This window comes from Trachypithecus francoisi, unplaced genomic scaffold (genome assembly GCF_009764315.1).
Source record: "Trachypithecus francoisi isolate TF-2019V2 unplaced genomic scaffold, Tfra_2.0 Lachesis_group16, whole genome shotgun sequence".
Lineage (NCBI taxonomy): Eukaryota > Metazoa > Chordata > Mammalia > Primates > Cercopithecidae > Trachypithecus > Trachypithecus francoisi.
In genome coordinates this window covers 47,840,328-47,866,034 of record NW_022681461.1, presented here as the reverse complement: position 1 = coordinate 47,866,034, position 25,707 = coordinate 47,840,328, and the positions used below count along the sequence as shown (strand labels likewise).

Genomic DNA, 25,707 nt, shown 5'->3' with positions numbered 1-25,707 from the left:
TTCAGGCAGTTTGTTCCAATGATCTGACTTAGAAGAACAAGTGTTTTCTGGTAAGTTCAACTTCTAGTGGTGGTCCACTGAGTAATTTCCATATGTAAGGTTTTGTACTAAGGTATTAACTATACTTCAATAAAAATAAGGAATTAACAGTCCTGTATCTGGTGAGTGCATTAGTAATGGTCTCCAAAAGACTTCCTTAAATCAAGAGTAAGTTCTTCCTGGAATCTGTGGTCATGACACTTGTTTCATGTGACATTGACTCATAGTGAGATTACTGTATTTGGTGCAAGGTCTTGCTGTTTTCACTTTGGGGTTATGGAACTAATATTAAAAAGGTTCAGTTGATATGAGTGCATCACATTAAACATAATGGAATGCTTTTCCTTCAAATATGGTCGAATGCATCTATGTCTCTTTCTGGACTCGCTGTTCTGTATAGACCATCTATTCTTTGTATCAAAACCATACTACCTTAATTACTGCAACTTTTTAATGTTTTATATCTAGAAAGAGTTAGTTCTACAATTTTGTTCTTCTTTGAGAAAAAAACATCTTTTTGCTTTTCCACAGAAATTTTTATGACAGGCTTAAAAGTTGAACTTGTCAATTCTCAAACACATGGAAACAAACTTCCTGCATTTTTTGTTTGAAATTGCACTTTTTTAACAGCTAGATTTGGGGGAATATGATACCTTTACAAGACTGGGTTTTCCAATCTAAAAACACAGAATGTCTTTCAATTACTTTCTCAGATATGTTCCATGATTTTCTACACAGAGATCATGCACAATCTTGCTAGATTTATATCTATGGTGTGTGTGTGTGTATGTGTGTGTGTGTTTGTGTGTGTGTGTGTATATATATATATATATATATTTTTTTTTTTTTTTTTTTTTTAAGACGGAGTCTCACTGTCTCCCAGGCTGGAGTGCAGCGGCGCAATCTTGGCTCACTGCAAGCTCTGCCTCCTGGGTTCACGACATTCTCCTACCTCAGCCTCCCAAGTAGCTGGGTTGACAGGCACCCACCACCACACTCGGCTAATTTTTTGTATTTTTAGTAGAGACAGGGTTTCACCATCTTAGCCAGGATGGTCTCGATCTCCTGACCTCGTGATCCGCCCGCCTCAGCCTCCCGAAGTGCTGGGACTACAGGCTTGAGCCACCGTGTCCAGCCGGTTTTGGTTTTTGATGCCTTTGTGAATGACATTTTTTTAAATTGCATTTTTTTCTGATTGCTATTGATATATAGAAATAAAATAAAATTTTTGTATATTCCTCATATCTTGTGATCCTATTAAATTCACTGATTTTTCTAATAGTTTATCTTTGGATTCTTTATGATTTTCTATAGTCACAATATCATTAGTATTTCTTAAAATTGCTTTAGAGAATTGATCTGTAATACTCTAGAACTCATACAGCTAGAAAAAAACATTTTCATGTTAGACTAGTTCACATATAGAACTTTGATATGGTTTGGCTGGGTCTCCACCCAAATCTCATCTTCAACTGTAGTTCCCATAATCCCCACATGTTATGGGAGGGACTCAGTGGGAGCTAATTGGTAATTGAATCAGGGGGGTGGGTCTTTCCCATGCTGTTCTCGTGATAGTGAATAAGTCTCATGAGATCTGATGGTTTTATAAAAGGCAATTTCCCTGCACACGCTCTCTTGCCTGCCACCACATAAGACGTACCTTTGTTCCTCCTTCATCTTCTGCCATGATTGTGAGGCCTCCCCAGCCATGTGGAACTGCAAGTCCATTAAACCTCTTCTTTTATAAATTACCCAGTCTCGGGTGTTTCTTCATGGCAGTATGAAAATGGACTAATAGAAACTTAGCATATTTGATTACAACTATTCATGTTAGATTAGAAAATCTGGACTACTGACCTCATCACAAAATAATAGAAATGGCCCCTAATACACAAAGAACATGTTTATTTTCTTGGGAATTCAGAAAATACATATTCTGTGTGCCCTGCTGCTCCCTTATTCCCACCCACACCCAAACATATACATCAAGAGAATACTGGCTTTTTTTTGGTTTGTTTTGTTTTCTGGAGGCAGCGTCTCACTCTGTCACCCAGACTGGAGTGCAATGGCATGATCTTGGCTCACTGCAACCTCTGCCTCTCAGGTTCAAGTGATTCTCATGTCTCAGCTTCCTGAGTAGCTGGGATTACAGGCATGCGCCACCACGCCCAGCTAAGTTTTGTATTTTTAGCAGAGACAAGATTTTTCCGTGTTGGCCAGGCTGGTCTAAAACTCCTGACCTCAGTTGATCCACCTGCCTTGGCCTCTCAAAGTGCTGGGATTACAGGTGTGAGCCACTGCACCTGGCCTAATACTGGCTTTCGATCAAACTATATTTCCATGTCTATTTCTTTATCTTCAATTATGAAAGAAAATAAAAGGCTAGTTGAAGAGATATATTTTATTTCCCCTTGCTAACACTATATTCTTCAGATGATATCACTTTTAACAATATATCACTTAACATCTATGAGACCAAATTCTCCTTACTTTCTTCTCTCCCAAATTCTCCTCCTTCCTGGGGTTACCAGGAAGGTCCCAATGTACAAGCTAGCTACGTCCTTGCTGCTGAAACTTTTCCTACATATAAAGAGATAGATACCAAGTTGGAACCAGGTCTTGTTTGGCTGCATGAGAAAGCAATGGAGACTGAAACCAGGCCCCATCCACCCATTGTTAGACCCAAAGAACTGACACAAAATGAAGGAGCAGAGCCTTTGGTTCTGTCTTCAGCAATATTTATTGGAAACAGCGATGCTTCCTGTGGTGAGAGTTTATACATTAAGCAGTAAGATTTGCCTTTCACTCCACATAATCCGCTACTGCAGGTGGCACATTGGAAGCAGCACGTTAAACCTCTGAAAGAGTCTGTACAGCTAGATAAATAGAACTCTGGATACCTAACAGGACTTTCATGACTGATACAAATAAAAAAAACAAACAAACACTGATAAGCTTACACACAGCACTGTACACACAAAATGAAGATTATGGATAGAAGGGGCAGAAGTAAAAGTAGCGACTGAATTGGGAAAGGGTTTTGCATATGCAGCCATATACCTTAAACTGCTAAGCACAAAAATCATCTTTATTTGGTCCTCATTGAGGGCAGAATCTGCACAAATGATGTTCAAAGAACACAGGGTAAAAGTGGAAAGGAAAGGTATTTACTGTTTCTCAGTCTATGAACTAGTGGAAAGATGGTTACTAGTGTTTTCCTCCTCGTGTCTCTGTGCCAAATGGATTCATGAAACATGTAATTCACAAATAAAACTGATGAGATTTGTTCCCCCTTCCCTGTGCCCTTCAGAAATAGCCTAAATACATACAGAGTTTCTGTACAGCAAGAAATTTAAGCTTGGATACCAGATTTCTTCCCATTTCCTCATAATGGAGAATTTCTTTTCAGCCTCTCACAATAATGCTGATTAACTGTCTTACTGAAAAATAATTTGGAATTACCGCTCTGGCTTTAGTAGCAAGGAGGGAAGAAAACTGGCTATACCTCAGAAATAGCCATAAGTGTGAAGAGCTGAGATGCCTGTTTGCAGAGAATGCTTTGAACCCACAATTAACACTTTCTATGGATGCATTAAGAGACAAATTCACTCAGATCAGGAGACAATTTGCTGGTGAGGGAAGGCTTACTTTGACAATTCCATGACTCACATATGTGGGAAGGGACAGTGTGAAAGCAAAAGCTTTCTCCTCTTTGCATGGAGAAATGCAAAAAGACCTTCAGATGGCCCCTGGGGTGATAGACAATATCTTCGGTGGGAAAGTTTTTCTGTGATGTGGCTCATGGTCATATTCTAAGAAACCACAGCCTCCTGAGAACTGTGTGAACAGCAGTTCTGTGACTACTGGCTGGTCTCAGATGATGTTTTAAAAAGCACATGCCATGCCCACGAGGCTAAGAGGATATCATCCATCACCATGACTCCTGTGGGAGCCCACAAGTCAACCAAATACACTTGGTGGGGCTGGATGACGTGGACCACTGCGGCCTGCACTTGGGATGTGTTATAAGCAGCATTACCAAAGCAGTGGTTAACCGTAACTATCTGAGTCAAGAGGAGGTGAGCCAGCCAGCATAACATCCTAATGGGGCAGGGCAACCAGAATTTCCACATAATTGATGGGGAAGAAGCCTGAATGGCCATGCAGCATCCCCTCATACCAGTTCTCATCAATTTGGTTAGTCAGTGTGATGATATCGCCCTCTTTAAATCCCAACTCCCCTTCATTTTCAGGTTCAAAGTCGTACAGAGCTCGGCAGCAGGGCTGATCCATTTGGACACCTGGGAGTAAGAGCAGGAGAGAAGAGAAGAACACACAAGGAGAAGGGGTATTTAACTCACAGAATCTGCTGCCTGCTGCACCCACCTGGCTTGCTGCTCCCCGTCTTTCCTCCCTCATTTCTCTTCCTGTTGAAGCTTCTTCTTGCTACAGGACCTCAGTGTCCACTGCATTGGGCATCTTGCCCTCTACCAGTCCTCAGAAGCTTTCTCGGACCTTTGGAAGTTGCTGTACATTCCTGTTTCTGTTTCCAGTATGAAAAACGGTCCCAACTATTCTTGTGATACATACAACAGATTTCATTAAAGTTTGCCTTTGTGATAATGCCCAGAAATAGGATAGGGACAATGATTTAAGAAGAATATATTGATTTAGGTTAATAACACAGCATGGCCTGAACTGTCTCATGTGAGCACTTTAAAATCTTTGCATATTTGAAAAACTATGGTTAATTACATGGAGAATGTTTTTGAGTAACAGTTCTGTTATCACTGTTTAAAATGATAATCCCAGCCTCTGGAAAACTGCTGTAATGTGGTAAAAACAGAATAATATAAAACACTGAGTTCAAGTTTTTACTTTCTGTGACCTTACACAGGGCACTTCACTCTCAGTTTCACTGTCTGAAATTGGATGTAACAGTAGGTAGCACTTACTTCACATTACTACTGTGGCTACTAAATGAGATTATGTAAAAAATATTATGTAATTTATACTTGGTAAACTGTTGCATATATAAAAATATGCAGTGCACTGGAGTCACGGCATACAAAAATAATGTACTCTACCTCGAGTAAAATAATGAAGGATGAAATCACATCTTAAGAGGGATCTATTCCAAATGACCCACTGCATTAATATTAGATGCATACACATGTAGATACAGACTCAGACAAGCGCACACAGCTCCCATGCCATCTAGGTGGCTGGAAAGAAAACAATGATTTAGAGAAAGAAGCAAATTACTGAGTCTCCAGATGAAAAGTGAAATATATGGCTGGTTTGCAGGCAGGGAGATGCACAGCTATACACAATTTCTATGACTAGTCCTGGTGGCCAGCATCAGTAGCCACAGCTGCTTATGCCATGCCCAGAAGTGCTGAGCACAAAGGGCAGAGAGCGCCACCTGCTGGCTCACATCTTATTTTTTTTCTTAATAAGTCTGAGAGCATCTTATAAAAAGTTTTCTAGCGTAGAACATCAAGCACTGGGGATACAGGAAAAATAAAAGAAAGCTGCCTATCTCTAACATCCACATCCAGTATAAGACAGTTCCCACTTCAAACAAGCAAATGTGGAGGTTGAAAATGTCTCCAGCACAGGCTGTTGTGTAATCTGCATGTAGGGAGTGGAGAGCAAGCGTGACAAGGAAAAGAATGCTCTATTAGGTATGCATCGATATTCCTGAGATAAAATATCATCTAGCTTTTATTATATCAACCCCAGTGCCACAGCATGATAAAGTGATCAGAGGTGAGGCACGGGAAAGAAAACCCAGCAAGTGTTGAGTTCCAAAATATCTTCTTCTGCAAATACATGTAACCATATGCTTCTGTGACTCAAGAAATCCAAATCATCAGCACACTTCTGTAGCCGCTTGCCGTCTGTGGGTTATATGTGAATGCATATGGGGACACACTGTCCAGGGACATTCATTGTCATATAGGCTGGATTCAGAGGGAACAGGAAGGAGAAAAGATGACATAAGCAGACCAAACTGACAAGGAAAGACAATTTACGACCACAAAGGAGAGTCAAAATAAAATGTGTTCATGTGTGCTGATGATTGAGACAGAAAGGGATATACAAAGCAAGTTTTATACAGAAGAATTAACAGGAAGGAAAGAAAAGGTAAATGAAAAAAGACAAAAGGATTCCTTTAACAGAGTTTCTACCTGACAAACCACTCCATAAGAAATCTATTACTGCATGTTTCCTATGCAGCCAGATTTGATTATTCCTAAAATTTCTGGAAGAGTGCCAATGGATACGCCAAGGCCTATGCAATAGGATCTGCAGTCTCAGCTCCCTACCTGAAGGCTTGGGAGTGCCTGTGTGGGAGAGACCCCCATTGGGCTGAGTACTGTCTCCAGTTGGAAACTCCAGGCTCATTCGTGGTTTAGGTTGATATTCCCTTCTAGGCTGAGCTGAAGCCTGTCTTATTCTGCAGTAAAAAGAAAAGAGATGGGAAAGGTTATGTAGCCAGTTAAGTAAAAACAAAAGGAAATATAAAGATTCAGGAAATGCTTGGGTCACCCACCATGCTACCATGATGAACTGTGGGAAATCAAACAAGGACCCTTAGTTTTCTTGTGTGTGCATGTCTGAGATTTTGGTGATGTCCCTTATGGGGCAATGTCCTCACTGTCTTCATTCTCTCTCTCAATCCCTCACTTCCTCTCTCATTTATTCAGAGTCCTTTATCCAAATATGCACTGTGCTAGGTACCAGGAACACGAAAATGAATTAAAACACAGTTCTTGTACACAAAAGATAAATGCTTCAGGGGATGTATACCACATTCCCCATGATATTATTATGCACTGCATGCCTGTATGAAAACACCTCATGTATCCCATAAATATATACACCTATGTACCCACAATTTTTTCAGTTTTAAAAAAGATGCAAACAGATTACGGTCTGTAAGGGAGACAGAACACAAACAACTGATGACCATAAATTTTAGTAAGCACTGTCACAGATATCTACAAAGTGCCACAGGAACACAGGGGTGTAGTTGGGGGTGAAGGTGGGAAGGAGTCTACCTCTCCATAAGGAAGGTGGAGGAGGTTTAAGGAAAGAACTAAAAGATACACAGAGGTTGTTTCCAGATGGAAATGTGAAAGGGACCTATTCCATTCAGAACATGAGAAGATTTGGATAGAGGGAAGGAGGAAATATACTGTGTGCTGTGAGAAGAATGAGCAGTTTGAGATATAGGGAGGAGGAAAGGAAAGAGGGAAGACAGAAGGAAATTGGAAAGGTATGGTCAATAATTGTCTTCTACACACCCCTAAATATTTTCCACGGTTTCAAGTATTCAATAAAGTATGTAAGAGATTTGCAAGAGAGGGTGAGGGTTTAGGGTATGGTAACCGTAGAATGATACTGACTTTGAACATATTTCAGAGGAAAGAAAGGAAAGTGCTCCCTTCATGCTCAAGAGACATTACAAAGACACGTAACATTTCTTTAGTATTTTGAAGTATATGGTTTTAAAACCTTTCTGGAGGCTTCAGCATTACATAAATTTCCACAAGGGTGCGCTGAAGGAAAACGCTCAATTAGACCACGAATCAAAGAAGATGCTGAGATGAGATCAGCTTGAGGGAAAACAATGAAAATAGGTGATGTTTTCAATGGTGTGGAATCGTCTGATTGGGGTCTTCGTCACGCAGGCAGCCATGTGATCAGCTATGAGAGTCTAATCTGGCCATGTGGCCTAAGAAAAATGCCTGCTGAGGTGACCCTTTGAGGTATACATGTTCAGCAAAATCACCTTGTTTAATCTGGCTAAATTAAAATAACACATATTATAACACAGGACCACTGCTATATAGCCACACAGGTTGTGCCACACACCTCCACGGAGCCACATTCACATGGTAGTTTCCTACTACTACAGCCCTGCTGTGAGGTACATTGAACAAGGTGAAAGCAGCTCTCTCTGATGGCAGAGGACTTGACCACCATTCAGAGAAACACAAGATGTGAAAAGAAATAGCCTTTCAAACAGGTTATGGTTGGCTGTGAACTCCACTCGTACCACTGAGTGACCCTAGGCTAGTTACTTCACCTTTCTTAGCCTCAGTTTACTCATCTGTTAGTCAAGGCTAAAAATACCTAGGTTATAGGGCTGTTATAAGATTGATGATGATATGTATCCAGCATCCATTATCAGCAGTAGCATCCTGGTGTCCCACCTGTGGCAACCAAAATATAATCCAAGTATAGACCTCTCATAAACAGAAAATTAGATTCAACAAACAGAGCACAAGAAAAAACAAAATCAAAACAATCCACAAGGTGCCTCTGTAGGACAAGCAGGAATTCTGGCAGATGTTTGTCTCCAAATGTATTTTATGATTTCCATTTCTGTATATATCATTTTATAGCAATGAAATGCAAATATGAAATGCAGGGGACTGTAGAATACCTTTCTTCCAGTCTGACTGTGACTTGCTGCAGGATCTGGACTGCCTGCTTGTGGTATTCCAGCTGAGCTTGCACAAGTGCAGAAAGCTGGCTCACTTGTTCAATCTGTAGATTGATGGGAAAATTATGCCTTAGTTTCCATGTTACTATCCTTAAACAGCCACTACTGTTTCATACATACAACAGGTTGCGCTCAACACACAGACCCTGCTTGGGGGTGCTGATGACTATGTGATAAGCCAATTAAGATAGATAGTTCTGCAGGTTTCAAATCCATCAAGGATAAAAGAAAGCAACCTTATGCTTAGAATCATGCATATCAGTACCATGAGGAGAAGCAACACTGGTAACCCTCAGGAAGACCATAAAGCTCTAAAGAGTCTCATGCCTAGCTACAATCTTGTATTTGGGATTTGACTTCTTTTATTGATATAGAAAAGAAGGTATGCTGGCCAAAGGACTCTTTGTTCCCTATACTTTTCATGCTGTTAATATTAGTACTGTTAATAAAAATGTGACAATATCTCACATAATGTACCCGGAGAGGCGACATGGTATGACAGAAAAATCTTCTGTGCTCTCTGAGCCTCCTCTATAATGTAAAAGGGCTGAATCAAGTGACATCTTGAGTTCATTCCTGCTCTAATATTCTAAGCTTGATTTCTCTTGATTTTATGTTTCACATTACGATCCAGCTAGGTAGCAGCCTCCAAGTCAACAGAGGCAGTGTTGTCCCATGAATTTGGGGATGGGGAAGGGTGCTGTGTTGCAGTGAAGGAGCAATGTGATTTGGGTCACCCCTCATGCCCACAGTATTCCTCTCGAGCACTTAGGTGGGCACAAGTTGTTTTACATAAACGAACCTACACTGTCTCCAGGTGGGGGGAAAGTCTGGATATGTTCAACATGCCTCCTGTGCCACAGTCAGGAGTAAGGCAAGCAGGCAATGTGATGGTTAATTTTAGGTGACAACTTGACTAGATTAAGGGATCTCCAGATAGCTGGTAAAGCATTGTTTCTGGGTGTGTTTGGTAGGGTGTTTTCAGAGGAGACTGACATTCACTCAGTAGACTAAATAAGGAAGAGCTGCCCTTCCCTATGGGGGTGGACACCATCCACTCAGCTCTGGACCCATACAGAACAAAAAGCAGAGGAAAGGCAAGTTTGTTCTCTCTCTTCTAAGAAAGGGACACCCATACGCTCCTGTCTTTGGATATCACAGCTCTAGGCTTTCTGGCCTTTGGACTCTGGGACTTGCACCAGTACTACTGATGCCTCGTGCTCCACAACTGAGTTCTCAAGCCTCTAGTGAATTTATACATAGATCATCAGAAATATCCTGTATCTTCCCACTATTTTTTTTTTTTTTTTTTGAGGCGGAGTCTCGCTCTGTCGCCCGGACTGGAGTGCAGTGGCCGGATCTCAGCTCACTGCAAGCTCCGCCTCCCAGGTTTACGCCATTCTCCTGCCTCAGCCTCCCGAGTAGCTGGGACTACAGGCGCCCGCCACCTCGCCCCGCTAGTTTTTTTTGTATTTTTAGTAGAGACGGGGTTTCACCTTGTTAGCCAGGATGGTCTCGATCTCCTGACCTCGTGATCCACCCGTCTCGGCCTCCCAAAGTGCTGGGATTACAGGCTTGAGTCTTCCCACTATTGATAAGTGAGATGGTCCCTGACCGAACGATTTGTAGGCTTTACGATGGTGCAAAATTGATATGCGCTCAGTAGAAACCATACTTCAAGTACCCCCAACCATTCTGTTTTTTACTTTTAACGCACTATTCAATAAATTACACAATATATTCAAGACTTTAACCCCGTCGTAAGTTAAGGAGCATCTGTACTTTAAGATTCACTAGCAGACAAGAATCTAGTTAAATCAAACTACAGGAATGCAGAAAAAAACTTTTCTATTTCTCAGTCTACTTTATCACTTACAATTACTTAAAATAAATATCTACTGAAGTTCTTATCACACTGTGTAATCAGATATTAATGCTTTTAAGGATTATGCCCTTTAACACATTAATGTGCCTTGATGATAAGATTAAACTGAAAACCACAGGAGAGTCACTTACATCCATCTCCAAGAGATTGAACATGCTTGACTCAGCAATTTCCTTAGACTCATCAAATTTCTCTAGAGCTTGACGAAGCTCTTCATCTGGAATCTTGCCTTGTCGTTTCTTCTTATAATCAAAATCCAGACGTCGACCCTCCAACTTCTTTAGATGATGCTGAAAAAGTCAAGGGCAGGAATAGGCTTTGAAAGGGCTTATGGAAAAGGCTTATTTGAGCTCACTTCTCCATCACGTCCGTTAACTTCCAAATTAAGATAGGCTAAGTTTTAAAATATAACATCACCCGAGAAATAAGGAAACATGCATCAATGGGGCCAATGCTTTCAAAGGTTAAATACGGGAGAATATCTTTTAAAATAATTAAGAATAAAAGATAAATTGTAGGAAATATCAGTGCCCTTTATTTTCTGGCCTTGCCAGGCCAAAGCCAAGCTGGACTAAGTCTTTCCAGCCCATGACAGAAACAGAGAAGGAATGCACATGCCCTACACACACTGAAAGGACACACTCCCAGGCCCCACAGGCCCTGTCTTCAAGAGAAATGGTATCTCATGAGAAGCCAGAGGAAAAACACTTTCCTTGAAATTAAGTGAGACAGAAAAGGCATTCTTGCTTTTCAAATCATCCAGTCTATTAGAATCACCTAGGCTGCTTATTACAAATTTGGATTCCTGATCTCTTCAATCAGTATCTAGGGCTGGGGCCTAGAAATCTTAACACTTGCCCCAGCTGACTGATGCAGCTTTCAGGGAACCAGTGATTTAGTTTAAGCCTCCAACTTGACATATAATTGAGCTCAAGAACAAAATCTCACTTGGAAGGGACCTTTGAAGGAATTATACCTAATGCTCCATGCCGAGCTGCAATCCCCTCCTTGCACCATCCCTAGTAGATGGCTGCCCAGGCTCCACCCATTATCTCTAGTGACCAGGTAGCAAAGCAGTTTTTCAAAGCTAAAAAGTTTTTTTTTTTCCCTGATAGCTAGTCTTTCACTACTAATGGATGAAGGAAAATCCTGGATTTTCCCTTATTACTAGGTATGTATGGAGCAGAATGAAAGGAAATGAAAACACAATAGGGAGTGGCTAAAAACAAATGAAAAGGAAAGGAGGACGAAAAATATTCTAGACCTTCCCTCACACTGCATCCCCTGCCCCCTAGTCCATACCTTGATCCAAACTAAATGCTCATTTGGAAGGAACCTTATTTTTTAAACATTTGAACTTACAGTCAGCTACAGGGTACAGCACTGGAGTCAGAGTTACATTTTGGATTTAGGGTGAGTCTGTCACTTACTAACTCTATAATCTTGAGCAAATGGTACTGTTAAAGGAGATTTAAGCTAGAATAAGGAGAAGGAGGAGGCCTTAGTTCAAGTTATGGCAATCCATTTTTCACCCAACCAAGTTTCAAAAAAGCTCAACAAATATTTGTTAGATTAAAAAAAAGTAAGCAAACATTCCACACTCAAAGACATATGAGCTTTATTTGTTACAAACAGCTCAACTGCTCTATATGTTTTAGAAAGAGGCTAGTTGGTATTCTTCCTCAATCCTAACAACCATTATGAAAATATTAATATAAAAACATACGCATGCATCTAATTTCTGGACTTGGAAAAAAATAAAAAAATTTAAAAATGTGCTTATAGAGTGATAGAATAACTATTTAATTAAGCTAACAACTAGTACAACTAACATTTTAGTGGATGAAATCAGCCCAGCAAACCACAGAATAATTAATAAAACTGTGTATTCTCAGGGAAATAATATCCTCTGGAGAAAAGGTCTGAAAAAACTATTCAATCTCAAAATCAAACATAGAGAAGTCAGAGACACCCCTCATGAGTGGCACAGTCATAATAGGCTGAAAAGGTATCACATTTCTAGTTCCTCTCATTTTGTCTTACTGGGTTGTCTTGTAATTAACATGCCCAGAGCTGACAACATGCAGGGTAAGCTAAAAAATGTTTTCTACAGAAAAAAGGCATCTGCATCTGTATGATTTCAACTGCCCACTTTCCAGAAGACTCATTGTACATACTTGAATTTCCCTAAGATCTTTGTCATGAAGATTCTGAAGAGGGTCAATGAAGTTCTGCTTCACTTCTATGTCCAAAGAGTCTTTGACTTCCGACAGTTCCCGCATGGCCTCCCCGACCTCACCAAGCGCTGGGCCTAGGAGAGAACAAAGCTCTTTCATGTTACAGAATAAAGATGAAATGCACTCGCAGTAACACGGCCCTTCACAGATGAAAACCCAAAGGATTACCACTTGTCTTCTAAAGACAACAACAGACAAGAGAGAACAGGTATCTTCAGTTCACTCCCGGCAACAGACTCAATGCACCCTAAGAGGGTAAATACCTCTCATCAAGAATTTAACAGTTACTTTTTCCTTTATAAAGCAATTTAGCAGGCTCCCTGCTCTCTCTTGTAAGTACCAGTTTTCCCTAATATGTAACTAGCTTAAGGCCAATCTGTTTAGCAGAAGTAAGTACCAGAAATAGCAGGGTTCAACCAGGAAGGAGATCCCACATCACAAGAGGGTGAAACAAGAAGATGTTGGGTGTGGTAGCTGAGTGTTGGGGGAGACAGGGTGAAGGAATAAATCATGTCTCACCTTGGGCAGTAAAACTAGGTACCATATACAAGTGAACAAAGATCTATGAAAAAGCCCATGAGGCAGGGCTTTGAATCATGCTGACTGTGTCTGCTCACTCTGCTTCAATACTCAATGACTGCCAGAAATACCCAACAGAAAGTGCTGAGGAGGCATCTGGATATGTCAATCAAAGCTGTTGCGAAGACTGAGGTCTTATGGGGGGCAGCGGTTGGGGGAAGAAAGCTTGTAAGATAAATCACATTAGAGCGAATGAAATAATTCTGAAAACAAGTTTTTGGCCCAGGTATATAAGATCTAAAATTGAAAACCAAAATATAAAATGATTTATCCCATTTCCTACAGAATTTCTTACCAGCACCAAAATCCCCATGGAAAATGAAAGAATTACAATGTGAGGAAGCACTTGTTACCAAAGTTGCAATCATCTCCAAGCTCTCTTCCAAATTTGAGCATGGCCTCTGCCAGCAGTGCCTCCGCCTGGGGATAGCCTGGCCCCTTCTCCTGGCCACGGATTTTTGACATGGTGTTGATCATGCTGAGCTTAGCTCTGGAAGCTGAAGGTGAAGAGAGAACAAGCTTTCAGAGGAGGCAATGTGACACAGCGGAACAGGGCTGGATGGAGGATCAGGTCTCAAAGCGGCCTACAAAGTAGCTCAGCTACTGGTAAGTGTACCTTCAATACGCTCCAGTCTTCTCTCCATCAGTCAGTCTAATCAATCACTTTTTTAAAGCACTAAGCTCTCCCTTTCCCTTAAGATCTTATAATGAATTACAGCAATGCTGTTCCGGGTGAAGCAGGATTACAGGCTCAAATTGTATTGCTGTGTGCCCTTCCCCACCCTCCCGTACATTGTGGTGGCCCCTGCAGTGACTCTGGAGAGCTGGGTGCTCCCATGGAGAGCTTTTTAGAAACTCTCAGATTATGTGATGACCTCTAAATTTTATTCTGGTTTTATAGTTCAATTCTAGGAGTCTAAGGATTAAAGTAAGGAACCAACGGTAAATTCTTGCAGAGTGGGCCTTACGCCTTGTTTCACTTATACCGTGTATGAAATAGAACTATTTTCATAATCATTTCTCAACTAAGATTCTGGTGGTAAACAAACCCACGAAGAGCAAAAATACTGTGTTCATTTAAAAGACTTAATCACTTATCTAGCACATAACTAGAGAAAATTAGTTTTGTGCCTCAAAGAGAACATTTCAATTTCTGTTTCTTTGCTTTTGTTTTTATAAAAGAAGTTGCCTAGAAAGCAATTCCAGTTTCAGCGGCAAAAACAGCTTTATTAAAAAAACTGTTAAAGCCTATGACTTAATTGATGCTAGGATAGCTAGGTTCCTCAGGTTCATAATTAAAGTTGGGATTACACATTAACCTAGGACTATATCCCAAATCCCATCTTCATGGAAACCCCAGATAGAATCACAGCTTAAGGTACTTCCAGCATTCAGTGGCTGACAATCTTGAACATTTATTTCACGAGGCTTTCATTCAAACTTTGAGTCTTAGAGGCATTGAATAGAGATGAGAAAAGTTATCAGGAGAGGATATCCTGCAACCCTGTCCCATGGATATTACAATGAGCAAGACAGTTGTGGTTCCTGCTTTCACAAAGTTTATAATGAACTGAGGGTAGAGTCTATTTGAAAATTAATTAGAGTGAAGTACATATACCAAGTGCCATGATGGGGGATTGAGAAGAGTCCCAGATATACGGCGCTGTCCTCGTCTGTGGGGGAGGGGCATTGCAAAGGATTCCTAGAGGGAAGTATCTTTAGGTTTAGAACCAAACAGTATGTAGCAATTAGGCTAACAGCACATGTAAAGGCTAGTGGTGACTGGAAAAATAAAAAATTTACTTCTTATGTGCTTCTTCATATAAAAGGGATCATATATTAAATTTGAAAAATAGAAAATGCAGGCTAAGTGTGGTGGCTCATGCCTACAATCCCAGCATCTTGGGTGCCCAAGGCAGGAAGATAATTTGAGGACAGGAGTTTGAGACCAGCAAGGCAACATAGCAAGACCCTACTTCTACAAAAAAATTTAAAAGTTAGCAGGGCATGGTGGTGCCCACCTGAAGTCTCAATTACCAGGGAGGCTGACATGGAAAGATTGCTCAAGGCCAGGAGTTTGAGGCTGTAGTGAGCTATAATGGTACCACTCCACTCTTGGTGACACAGCAAGGCCCTGTCTCTTTTTTAAAAAGAGAATATGCCACAGAACCATTTTTAAGGGGACGATATCATTATTTTCTGCAGTGAGTCACATCAGAGATCCAGGAAGGACATAGTCCTGGCCCTCAAGGTGCCCACAATATAGTGAGGAGTGAGATAAACAGTGGCAACAAGTATGATAAATATTATCATGGCTGATATCATGGTACTAGGGGGACAATGACAGCATGAATAAAATGAAAAGAGTGCAAATAAACTAAGCAAACATCTAAAACGTACAGAATGAATAGAAGGAAAGGAGAAATAGAGTAATGAAACCACACATGAGTTAATCCCTACAAATCCTATTCAGGCCATTTTACGTTGAAGGATGTATGCCTTCTATAAAAGCTGGAGGTGGTTTAAGTGCTTATATCTTGGCTCTAATAAGGGCTGTCTCCAGGTAAGTAATTCTAAATAGTTTAATACATTGTGGCTGATTTTCAAATACATCATTTTGAATGTTGTTCAATTATGAAGAGCTTTATTATTTTACTAAGAATATCTTGGATATGCTCTATATTTTCATGAGAAGGAGGAGGAAAGCCATTTTCTACTAGCTTATCTACTTCAAATAAAAAAGCCTATTAATCCACATATCTGAAGAGACTAGCTTTTAAATTCATTCACAAATTTATTACATATTAAGAATCTTGGGTTAATGAAACTTCTGTGTTATTAAAAATATCATCAGACCTCTGAATTAACCATCTTTAAATGTTAACATAATTGTCTTTAAATGATTGTTTAAAGCAGTACTTTAATAAACTGAGAGTGAGCTTGGAAAATACAAATTTAAAGCACTCAAATTCCTATTATCTATTCTCAGCCTGGATTTCTTTAGCAAGTTGTATGTGCCCTTAGAGATCTATGTCCCTTCTCTTCTAAAGAAACCTAACTCCTCTCCTTCAAACTTCTATGCATCTACTTCTAGGTGATTCCCAGAAGGAAATTTATCGGGTGAACTAAAACAGCAGGAAGTAAAATTAGAATGACCATAAAAGGGTGACCTATTCCCAAAAGGGCCCCACTGTTTTGTCCTCTGTTAAAATGAGTAGTTTGTTTTTTGACCTTAAAATTGATGCCATCTTTTAAGGAAGACAAATGGGGGCAGCTGAGGCTCAATCTTAACTCCCAACTCTAAACCATCATCTGTAGCATCCCTGACAAGCTTTCTAATTCTGGTAACAGCCAAAGGGAGGTCTAAGCTGTGCTGAGAATAAAACGGAAGCTCTGCTAGCCCTGCCTGAGTTATTTCCTCTGACCTGAAAGCAGTGTCCATGTGAGTCACCGCCGATCTGTCCTACAGCTGCTTACCTAGTGTGGCAGCTAGTTGAGGATGCTGAAAACTCAGTACTTCTGCTAAATCTTAGCTTTTATTTCCTAATCCAAACAAACAAACAAACAGGAAAACCATTAGGACTTGCTTTCCATGGAAAACAGCAGAGTCCATTAAAATGAACATTAGCTTTGAGCTCATACAGACATAGCTAAAAATCCAGACTCTAAATCTTGCTAGTTAGCTGTGAATCCCTGAGAAATCTCTCATTCGTAAGACTGTTATCAGTGTTCAATGATAAACAGCAAAAACCAGCACAGACAACACAACAGGCACTGGACACTGGGGAAAATATTCTTTCTTTCCTCCTTCCAGGCTCTCCTGTCTATGAGTGTGTGTTCTGGAATGCTCTACTGACAACTTGCTTACACAGGGCACTGCATTGTCCAGAGTCCCTTCCTTGCGTGTTTCCATAGACAAAAGTCAGAATTGGTCCAAAGTGAGGCTGTGAAAGATGTGGGAGGTGAAGTAGAAGCAGCAGCCCTAATACTATGAAGGCTGGCGTTAGTGAGAGGGGGTGACAGAAAGATGCACAGGTGCCCGTGGGTTCCAGTTTTTCCTTGCTCTTCCCCACTGTGGGCTGAATCACTTCATTTAAACATTTTAATTTTTTATAAAATGCTTCTGTACACATCATTTTTTCAAACCCTTAGGTAAAGCTTTCCTGTTCAAAAGTACCATGACCGCCCACTGTGCTCTGGAACGGCACTAGAGGCTGCTGATACAATCTGGTCACACCACTCACTCTGTGGTCTCACAGGATGGTTTGAGAGAGCATGTCTCCTTGGCACCAGGCCTGCTTTTCCCTCACACTAATTAAATGTTAAGGATTCTAAGGCTACCACTGAGTCTTTTCATTTCTCCTGACTCCATTTCGTAAAGTACAGAAGAGTACAGTTCCACTTCTCAGGTAGGCTAAAAAGCTATATGGTTTGCCATCATTCACTTCAATCTTCCCTTAGGAATCTGGCTCTTTGGAAGCACTTCCTTCTTAAATTGTGCCATGAAAATCTGCTTTGGCCGGGCGCGGTGGCTCAAGCCTGTAATCCCAGCACTTTGGGAGGCCGAGATGGGCGGATCACGAGGTCAGGAGATCAAGAGCATCCTGCCTATCACGGTGAAACCCCGTCTCTACTAAAAAATACAAAAAACTATCCGGGCGTGGTGGCAGGCGCCTGTAGTCCCAGCTACTCGGAAGCTGAGGCAGGAGAATGACGTGAACCCGGGAGGCGGAGCTTGTAGTGAGCTGAGATCCGGCCACTGCACTCCAGCCTGGGTGACAGAACGAGACTCCATCTCAAAAAAAAAAAAAAAAAGAAAATCTGCTTTATGTGAGGATGACAAAAAGTGATCACATGCTCTCCCAGAATCAGAAAAAAACGCTCTTATTTTCCCTGAAAGAGAGTCCCCAAGCTAAATCATGAGTCCCACATCAAGGAGTTTAAAAAAGATTAAATTAATTAAAATCAGTAAGTAGGTTACACTGGAAACAATTATGCATTCTTCATACAGAAAAACTGTGAAGTTTCACTGCTTCGTTGAATAGTCATTTACCAAAAATCTATTTTTAAAATATTTTCTCTGTGATAAAGTCAGCAAAAGAAATATTCATGAAACACCTATAATGTGAAAGGGTTACGGCTAGGGAGACTCTGAAAGAAGTGAGGTGCAGCCTCTGCTCTTAAAAAGCTTATTATCAGGCCGGGCGCGGTGGCTCAAGCCTGTAATCCCAGCACTTTGGGAGGCCGAGATGGGCGGATCACGAGGTCAGGAGATCAAGACCATCCTGGCTAACCCGGTGAAACCCCGTCTCTACTAAAAATACAAAAAACTAGCCGGGCGAGGTGGCGGGCGCCTGTAGTCCTAGCTACTCCGGAGGCTGAGGCAGGAGAATGGCGTGAACCCGGGAGGCGGAGCTTGCAGTGGGCTGAGATCCGACCACTGCACTCCAGCCCGGGCGACAGAGCAAGACTCCGTCTCAAAAAAAAAAAAAGCTTATTATCCAGGTGGAGAGTCAGAGTGCTCACTCACTGCTGTGAGGCACAGTGTGGGCGAGGCTGTAATGTATTAATATTTACACTGCAGAAGACACAGCAACAAATTCCACCTGAAAGAGAAAGGCGAGGAGGCTAATGAACAGATGATGCTCGAGCTGGGCTTGCTGGAAGAGTGAACCGTAAAAGGAGAGACTTGGGAAAGGCCATTCTAGGTACCTGGAGAATCTGAGTAAAGGACACAAAACAGAGATAGATCAAGTGTTCAGAGTTTGGAACAACCAGAACTCTCAAATACTGCTGGTAGGAGAACAAACTGGCAGAAAATTCTGGACAACAATTTGGTAGTGTTTACTAAAGCTGAATAGACACATACCCTGTAACCCAGTAACTCTACTTCTAGGTGTATATCCATCAGAAATGTGTACATGCATAACAGACATGTACAAAAACGTGCTATTCAAAAGATCTAGAAAATGGAAACACCTAAATGCTCATCAGTGGAGAAAATGGACAAATAAATCATGCTATGTTCTCACAAGGGAATTCTACAGAGCAGTAAGAATGAAAGAAGTAGAACAAATAGAAAGATGAACAAAAGAAGCCAGATCAAAAGAATACATGTTCTATGATCATATTTCAGTTACAAAACAGATAAAAGTGTATATAGTGTTAAAGGTCAGAGCAGATAGTGTCTGTGGAGGGAGCTTTTGGAATGTTGACAATGTTCAGTTTCTTGAACCTTTTAACAGAAGCATCAGTTTATAATAGTTCATTGAGCAATATACTTACGATGTATGTGTTGTACTTTTTGTACGTTATAGATCAATAACAAATTCAGAAATTTCACTCCTAAAGATTCTGATGTGATTGGTTTGGCATGTGGTCTGGACACGGCAGTTTTTAAAATCCCAAAGATGATTCTAATGTGCAGCCAAGGTTAAGAACCACTGTGTTAAAGCCTCTAGACTGAAAACGTGGGAGGTGATGATACAAATCTGAGATGAAGAACGCAGGACAAAGAGAAGACTTTAGAGTGGAAGTGTGTAAGTACTTCAACTGCAGAAACAGAAAGTCTAACAATATCCACGCGGCTGTACAGCAGACAATGAAGCAGATCAGTCTTGAGCTCAAAGGAGGATGGTGGCAGGTAAAGAGAAGTAACTTATCTGACAACGTCTGGAATCTTGAAGGCTAGGTCATTAGATAACAAGCAGAAGAAAATTGCCCCCAAATGAAGATGAAACAAAATTCAAGAACAGGATTTTTCTTTCAGTGGTTTTATACGTGGCAGGTGAGATTAGCTTTTAATTAGTGTCTACTCTAAGCCAGGAGCTTTATATAAACAATTTACCTTAATCTTCACAACTCTGTGGGTCTGGTTCAATTACTCTTACTTTCAGGAAGAGGGATGGGCAGCATCTATAGAGTAAGGGTATGGAACTTCAGAGGGGCTAGAAAGCCTATCCAAGTTCTCATAGTTACTAACAGGCAAAGACTGGATTCAGGCTCAGGTCTGAGTCACTCCCAAACCCATTCTCTTTCCCATTCAATTAAATTTCCTGTGGGACTAAAAGTTTCAGATGGAAAACCTTAAGTCTCCAAAACACAAAATCCTTTTCTAAAGGCTTTTACTAGTGGTGGTCAACCTAATGCATATCAGAATTACTCAGAAAACATTTTAAAACCGTAGATGTAAGGACCCCCATCTCTATCTTGATAATTTAGAATATCCAGTGGGTTAGGCCACCGAGCATGGGTCCAAGGGGCCTTGGGGATATGAGTAAGCAAGCCTGGGCCCTGAAGTCCCACCTCTTATCAGCTCTGGCCAATTGTATCACCTCCTTGAGTTGGCAAGCTGATGATTCTCATGTATCTCTGCAGGCCAGCCCTTTACACTGCATTGCAGACTCAGGTATTCTAGTATCTACTTGACTGCACTAGGATGTGTAGGCCTCTCAAACTTAACATATTCAAACTAAACTCCAGATTTCCCATCATCATCCCAAACCTGCTCCTCCTGTAGTACTCTCAATATTAATGAATACAACTCCATTCATTCTTCCACTTGCTCAGGCCCTAGACTTTATAGTCATCTTTGATGTCTCTCTTGCCTAATATGCAATTAGTCAGTATTCAGTCAGCTCTACATTCAAAACGCATCTAGGATCAGACTGTTTCTCACTCTGGTCTAAGCCACTACAATCTCTAGCCTGGATTATTAAAATAAGCTCCTACTAGGCTCCCTGCTTCCACGCTTGCTCCCTATAATCTATTCTCACTAGAAGAGTAAGGACAGTCCTATTTAGTGTAATTCAGATCACGTCACTCTTCTTCCCAAAGCACTTTAATGTGTTCCCATGTCATTCAAGGTAGGAACAAAACTTCCAACGATGGTGAAAAGGTCCTATGTGCTCTTGCTCCTCTGACCTCCCCCTGCCAACGTGGCTCTTCATTGTTCTCACATATATGAGAACTTCCCGGACCCAGTCACACTGTCCCCCTCTTACTTCCATTTCTCTTCATTGCACTGATCATATCTGATATGAACAATATGAATAATACATCAGGTATTATTCTCTATCAGTCTCATCCTTCCAGAGTATAGGCTTCATGAGGGCAGGGGCTTTGCCTGCCTCATTCACTCATACATGCCCAGGGCTTAGAACTGCCTTAGAGTAAACATGTAAGATAACTGAAAAAAATGAATGGATTTCTTCATCTACAGAATGGAGAAAATCAAAGCTACCTTGCTGGGTTTATCATGAGGATTAGAAATGATGTTTTATAGTATCCAGCACTGTGCCTGGCACTTATGGAAATATTCATTAAAATGGAGGCTATGACCAATATGATAAACTGTGTTATAGAAGCAGGTTCATCAAGAGGTATACTGCAATGTATAAATATGGCATTCCCATATTATCATGGACAAGAGAAAAGTTCTTAGCGTTGGTGGGTTTGGCTATAAATATCTAGTTTGCCTCTAGTATAAAACTAAAGATAGGGATGAGAGCCCAACCTAGGCCAAAAAAATAGAGTTGGTAAGTGATTAATGTAAAAAAGGTAAGAAGACTGCTATTTGTCCTCCCCAAATTCATATGTTGAAGCTCTAATACCCAATGTAATTGTATTTGGAGATAGTGCTTTTAGGAAGTAATTCAGATTAAATGAAGTCAGGAGGTCAAAGTCCTAATGCAATAGGACACACCTGCACCACGAAAAGGTCACATGAGGACACAGTGAGAAGGTGGCCATCTACCAGCCAGGAAGAGAGCCCTCATCAGAAATTAAAACATGGTCCAGTACCTTGATCTTGGACTATACAACCTCCAGAACCGCAAGAAAATAAATTTCTGTTGTTTAAGCCACCCAGCCCTGACATTTTGTTAAGGCAGCCTGAGCTGACATAGGTCACATTCTGAGGTTCCAGGGGAAAATGAATTTGGGAGGGATACCATTCAACTCATATACTTTCTTTTTATACCTGATTATTTTAACAAACATTAAATCAAAGTAATTTTTTAAAACTATCTGAATTCCTACGTTTGTAAGCAAACCAATTATTACATAATTTTCATTTCACATGGATTTCTGAAGCTTTTATCTTTATAAATATTCCACCTGGGTTTACTTTTTTTGAATAAAATCATCTTAAAAAGTTAAGTTTGAAAGAAGCCTCCAAAAATATATACAATCTCTTGACTGCATCATTTATTGAGTCCTTGGGTAACAATATTTTACTGACTAAATGCTTCATTTCCATAAGCACATAAGCATGAAATCAACCAATGAAGGTGTAATCTAAGATTTTCAGAAATAAAGAAGAGGCAGGTCCCTAACATTCTCCACTCTACAAAGGTCTCCCTGCCTCTGTCCACAGGTATTTACAGAGCATTTGCTGCCTCCCTACCTGTGGGAGCTACTCTTCCTTGGTAGTTCAACCCAGTGGTATGCTGGAGTTAAGCCAGCACTGCTCGGGGGAGCCAAGCGTGAGTCTCTTTTTCCAAGTCAGAGTTCAGTGACGTCACACGGGTAGCTTGAAAACGGCCATGTGAGACACAGAATCTGGCTCATGCTACAAATCAAGGTTTTTCTTCCAGAAAGATGGTTGTTAAGCCTATAGCAGCACACTGCTGGTTCCTCCCAGCTTGTGGCAAGTTTTATTGCATTCCAATTCTCATCTGTGGCGGCCAGGTAAAGTATTATTATACTTATTGGCTTAAAAAAAAAGATGGGATATTTGAAAATGCAAAGTACAAAGAATAACATAACACACTCATATACACATCGTTCATATTTCTCACTGTTAAGTACAATGTTCCTGACAATCTCTGAACAAGTATTAATACTTCCCTTATAGTATTTTTGTGTGTTTGTCTCTAAAACAGGACAGACTTGAGGTTGTGAGGTTGTTGAGGTTGTTGAGGTTGTGACAGATGTTTGTGGGAAAGCCTGTGAGATTCTTTTTCTGGAAAGATGTAAAATCTAGGCGACCTGTGGCTCACAAGCCTCTGAGGGCTAGGCAAAAGCGGTGTTTTCTAAGGCAGTTTAGTCCCAAGGACAGTGATGACAGAAGATGGAATGCTCCTTTTCCTAAGGAAAAAAACAGGGAGTTTTAATATCTGCCTTTTTAAAGTTTCATTTACTACAATTCAAATCAAGGTTTATCACAAATGGGATTTCTGTTGTGCTGGAAACCAGCAGTCTCTGTAGAACAGAGATGCCCAGCACAAACCTGAACACAGGACGGGGCTGCAGAGGCACAGGGATGTGAAAATGAGTGTTCCCTGCTGGAAGGGCAAGGATGAGGGGTGAGTCTGCCCTCCGTACCCCATTTTTCTCCCCACCCTAGGTGATTATGATGAGAGTATTTGGGGAAAGCCCTTTTGTAAGTCACTTTTTAAAAATTACAACCTGATTTAAACTGCTGTATTCTCAAGAGTAGCTTCCTTCTTTCACTGTGAAATTTCAAATAAAAACATATTGACAGGGCATCTGTCTATCACAACAGGGAAGAAGAAAACCCAGGCCCCACCCTTGGTGTGAGTTGACGAACACAGCTAATGTACTTGGGCAGAACAGGTGGCCACAGTACTCCAAGTCACATCTTCGTGTTCTGACTGTTGGGGGAAACCTAATGGGTTTAGCATCCATCAGGGAAGACCAAAGCCATGAAACATGGTTTCTGAAGTCTTTCACTGCTTTTAGTGATTTAATTCCTTTGTCATCCCTATCTGTCTTATAGAAACCAAGCCTCATTGCCCAAAGGAGCAGAGATCTTGAGCAGGACAAATGCCGAATAATTTGTAATACTATTCATTAATTGCTACTATCTGGTCTGAAAACTTAGAAAGAGCCCTGAAGTATCTGCAAAACTGAAGATCATAACCAGATTTCATCCTATAACTATCATTTCAGAAGTATCTACTACATATATACTTCGTACACATCATTCAGCCTTGCAAAACACAAGAGATGAGTTTTGTTTCTCCATTTTACAGATAAGGAAAATGAAGTAAGAAAAATGATGTAAGGTGCCCAAGGACATGTACCAACAAGAAGCCGGGCCAGAATTTGAATCATAGCTGTTTCCCAAAAGCTCACTGTTCTCTTGTCAGATTCCCAGAAGGCTGCACTGGCTCTCACTGCTTTATTACATCTTCATTAAAACAGGTCAAATTAAGACTTCTCAGCAGCAAAATGTAAAGCTTTAGCCATACTTACACTTGTTACGTGTTTAAAAATGCAGAGGTGATAAAGTGTAATCATTCAGGAGGCAGGATGAGCCCATGTGAGTTAGGAGCCTGGAGATTGTTCCACCTGCATGACCTTGGATGAGCTGCTTAACCTCTTAAACCTCTGCTTCCACATTCAACATAAGAAGATTGCTTCCTGGACTTCATATTGCTTTCCCAATAAAAATCTCTCATACATACATTAGAATCCACAAGAACAAATGGATGAAGTCATTTAGTAGATGGCATCTATGTCAGTGTACACAGATTTTAATGTATATTTTCAAAACCAAAGAAATAGACTCCCTTGCAAAACCATCACTGAGATAAAAAACCAATAGGTCTTATTTTAAAACTCCAAGAAAAATTTATTTTAAAAATCCCTCCTCTTTTTAAAATTTCTTCAAGAATGTCTACTATAGCCAGACCATGTTTATCTTGTTTCTGTGTATGGTAGGTCTGTGCAAAAAAAAAAGAATTTAAAAAGTATATATCAAATAAATAGTTCAAGGAAAACAAAAGGTAATTTATTCTCCCTTCTTGTAGAAAATTGACAAATTTAATTAAGGATAATTAATTCCTAAATACAAGTAACATTTTTACACAAGCATTAAAATTCAGAGGACCAAAGTGACATTTAAATTTAAAAATATAATCTTCTTTTGAAGATAAAAAAATTAGAAATACCTTCTCCTATAACAGAATCTATTATCATTTCCTACCAATTAATGCAAGGGTACATAGTATCAAAGGAATAACACAGGGTAGGGCTCAAAATATTGTGATGGTGAAATGAGGGGGTGTGGATAACCAAAGCAGGCACTAAACAAATGTTAGTTCTTTTCTCTATTTTCCCACTTTTGGAGAAAATTAGAGTTGATGGCTATTTTGTTGAAATGGCAACCAACAGCTAAAAATATACTTGCCTCTTCATCACCTATCAAGAGCCAAGGATGTCTTTAATTGAAGGAAAAAATTAAAGGTTTGTTCTTGGAAAAGATCAACAAAATTGACAAACATTTAGCTAGCTGGACTAGGCAAAAACAAACAAAAAAAAACAGAAGGAAAAGACACAAACTACTAAAATCAGAAATAAAAAGTGGTGATATTCATTCTGATATGCACAAGTAAACGGGATTATTAAGAGATTACTATAAACAACTGTACAATAATGAATTGTGTAACCTAAATGGACAAATTCTTAGAAACACAACACCT

The 25,707-nt window shown here is 40.4% G+C and overlaps 1 protein-coding gene across 6 annotated transcripts in view; it reads right to left on the bottom strand.

Annotated features, from left to right (window-relative positions):
• Positions 1-2,760: 2,760 nt before the first annotated feature.
• The window catches only part of SH3GL2 (SH3 domain containing GRB2 like 2, endophilin A1), a 243,657-nt gene continuing 220,710 nt past the window's right edge, over positions 2,761-25,707 (bottom strand). For 4 of the 6 annotated variants that reach the window (XM_033237416.1, XM_033237420.1, XM_033237415.1 and 1 more), the window contains exons 4-9: positions 13,612-13,755; positions 12,620-12,753; positions 10,574-10,732; positions 8,498-8,601; positions 6,372-6,502; positions 2,761-4,340 (exon numbers count right to left, since the gene is read on the bottom strand). In XM_033237416.1, the coding sequence (XP_033093307.1) occupies positions 4,141-4,340; positions 6,372-6,502; positions 8,498-8,601; positions 10,574-10,732; positions 12,620-12,753; positions 13,612-13,755 (872 nt within the window). In that variant the 3' untranslated portion in view covers positions 2,761-4,140. The remainder of the gene's footprint in view (positions 4,341-6,371; positions 6,503-8,497; positions 8,602-10,573; positions 10,733-12,619; positions 12,754-13,611; positions 13,756-25,707) is intronic. The other 2 variants (XM_033237419.1, XM_033237418.1) reach the window with 1 other exon arrangement.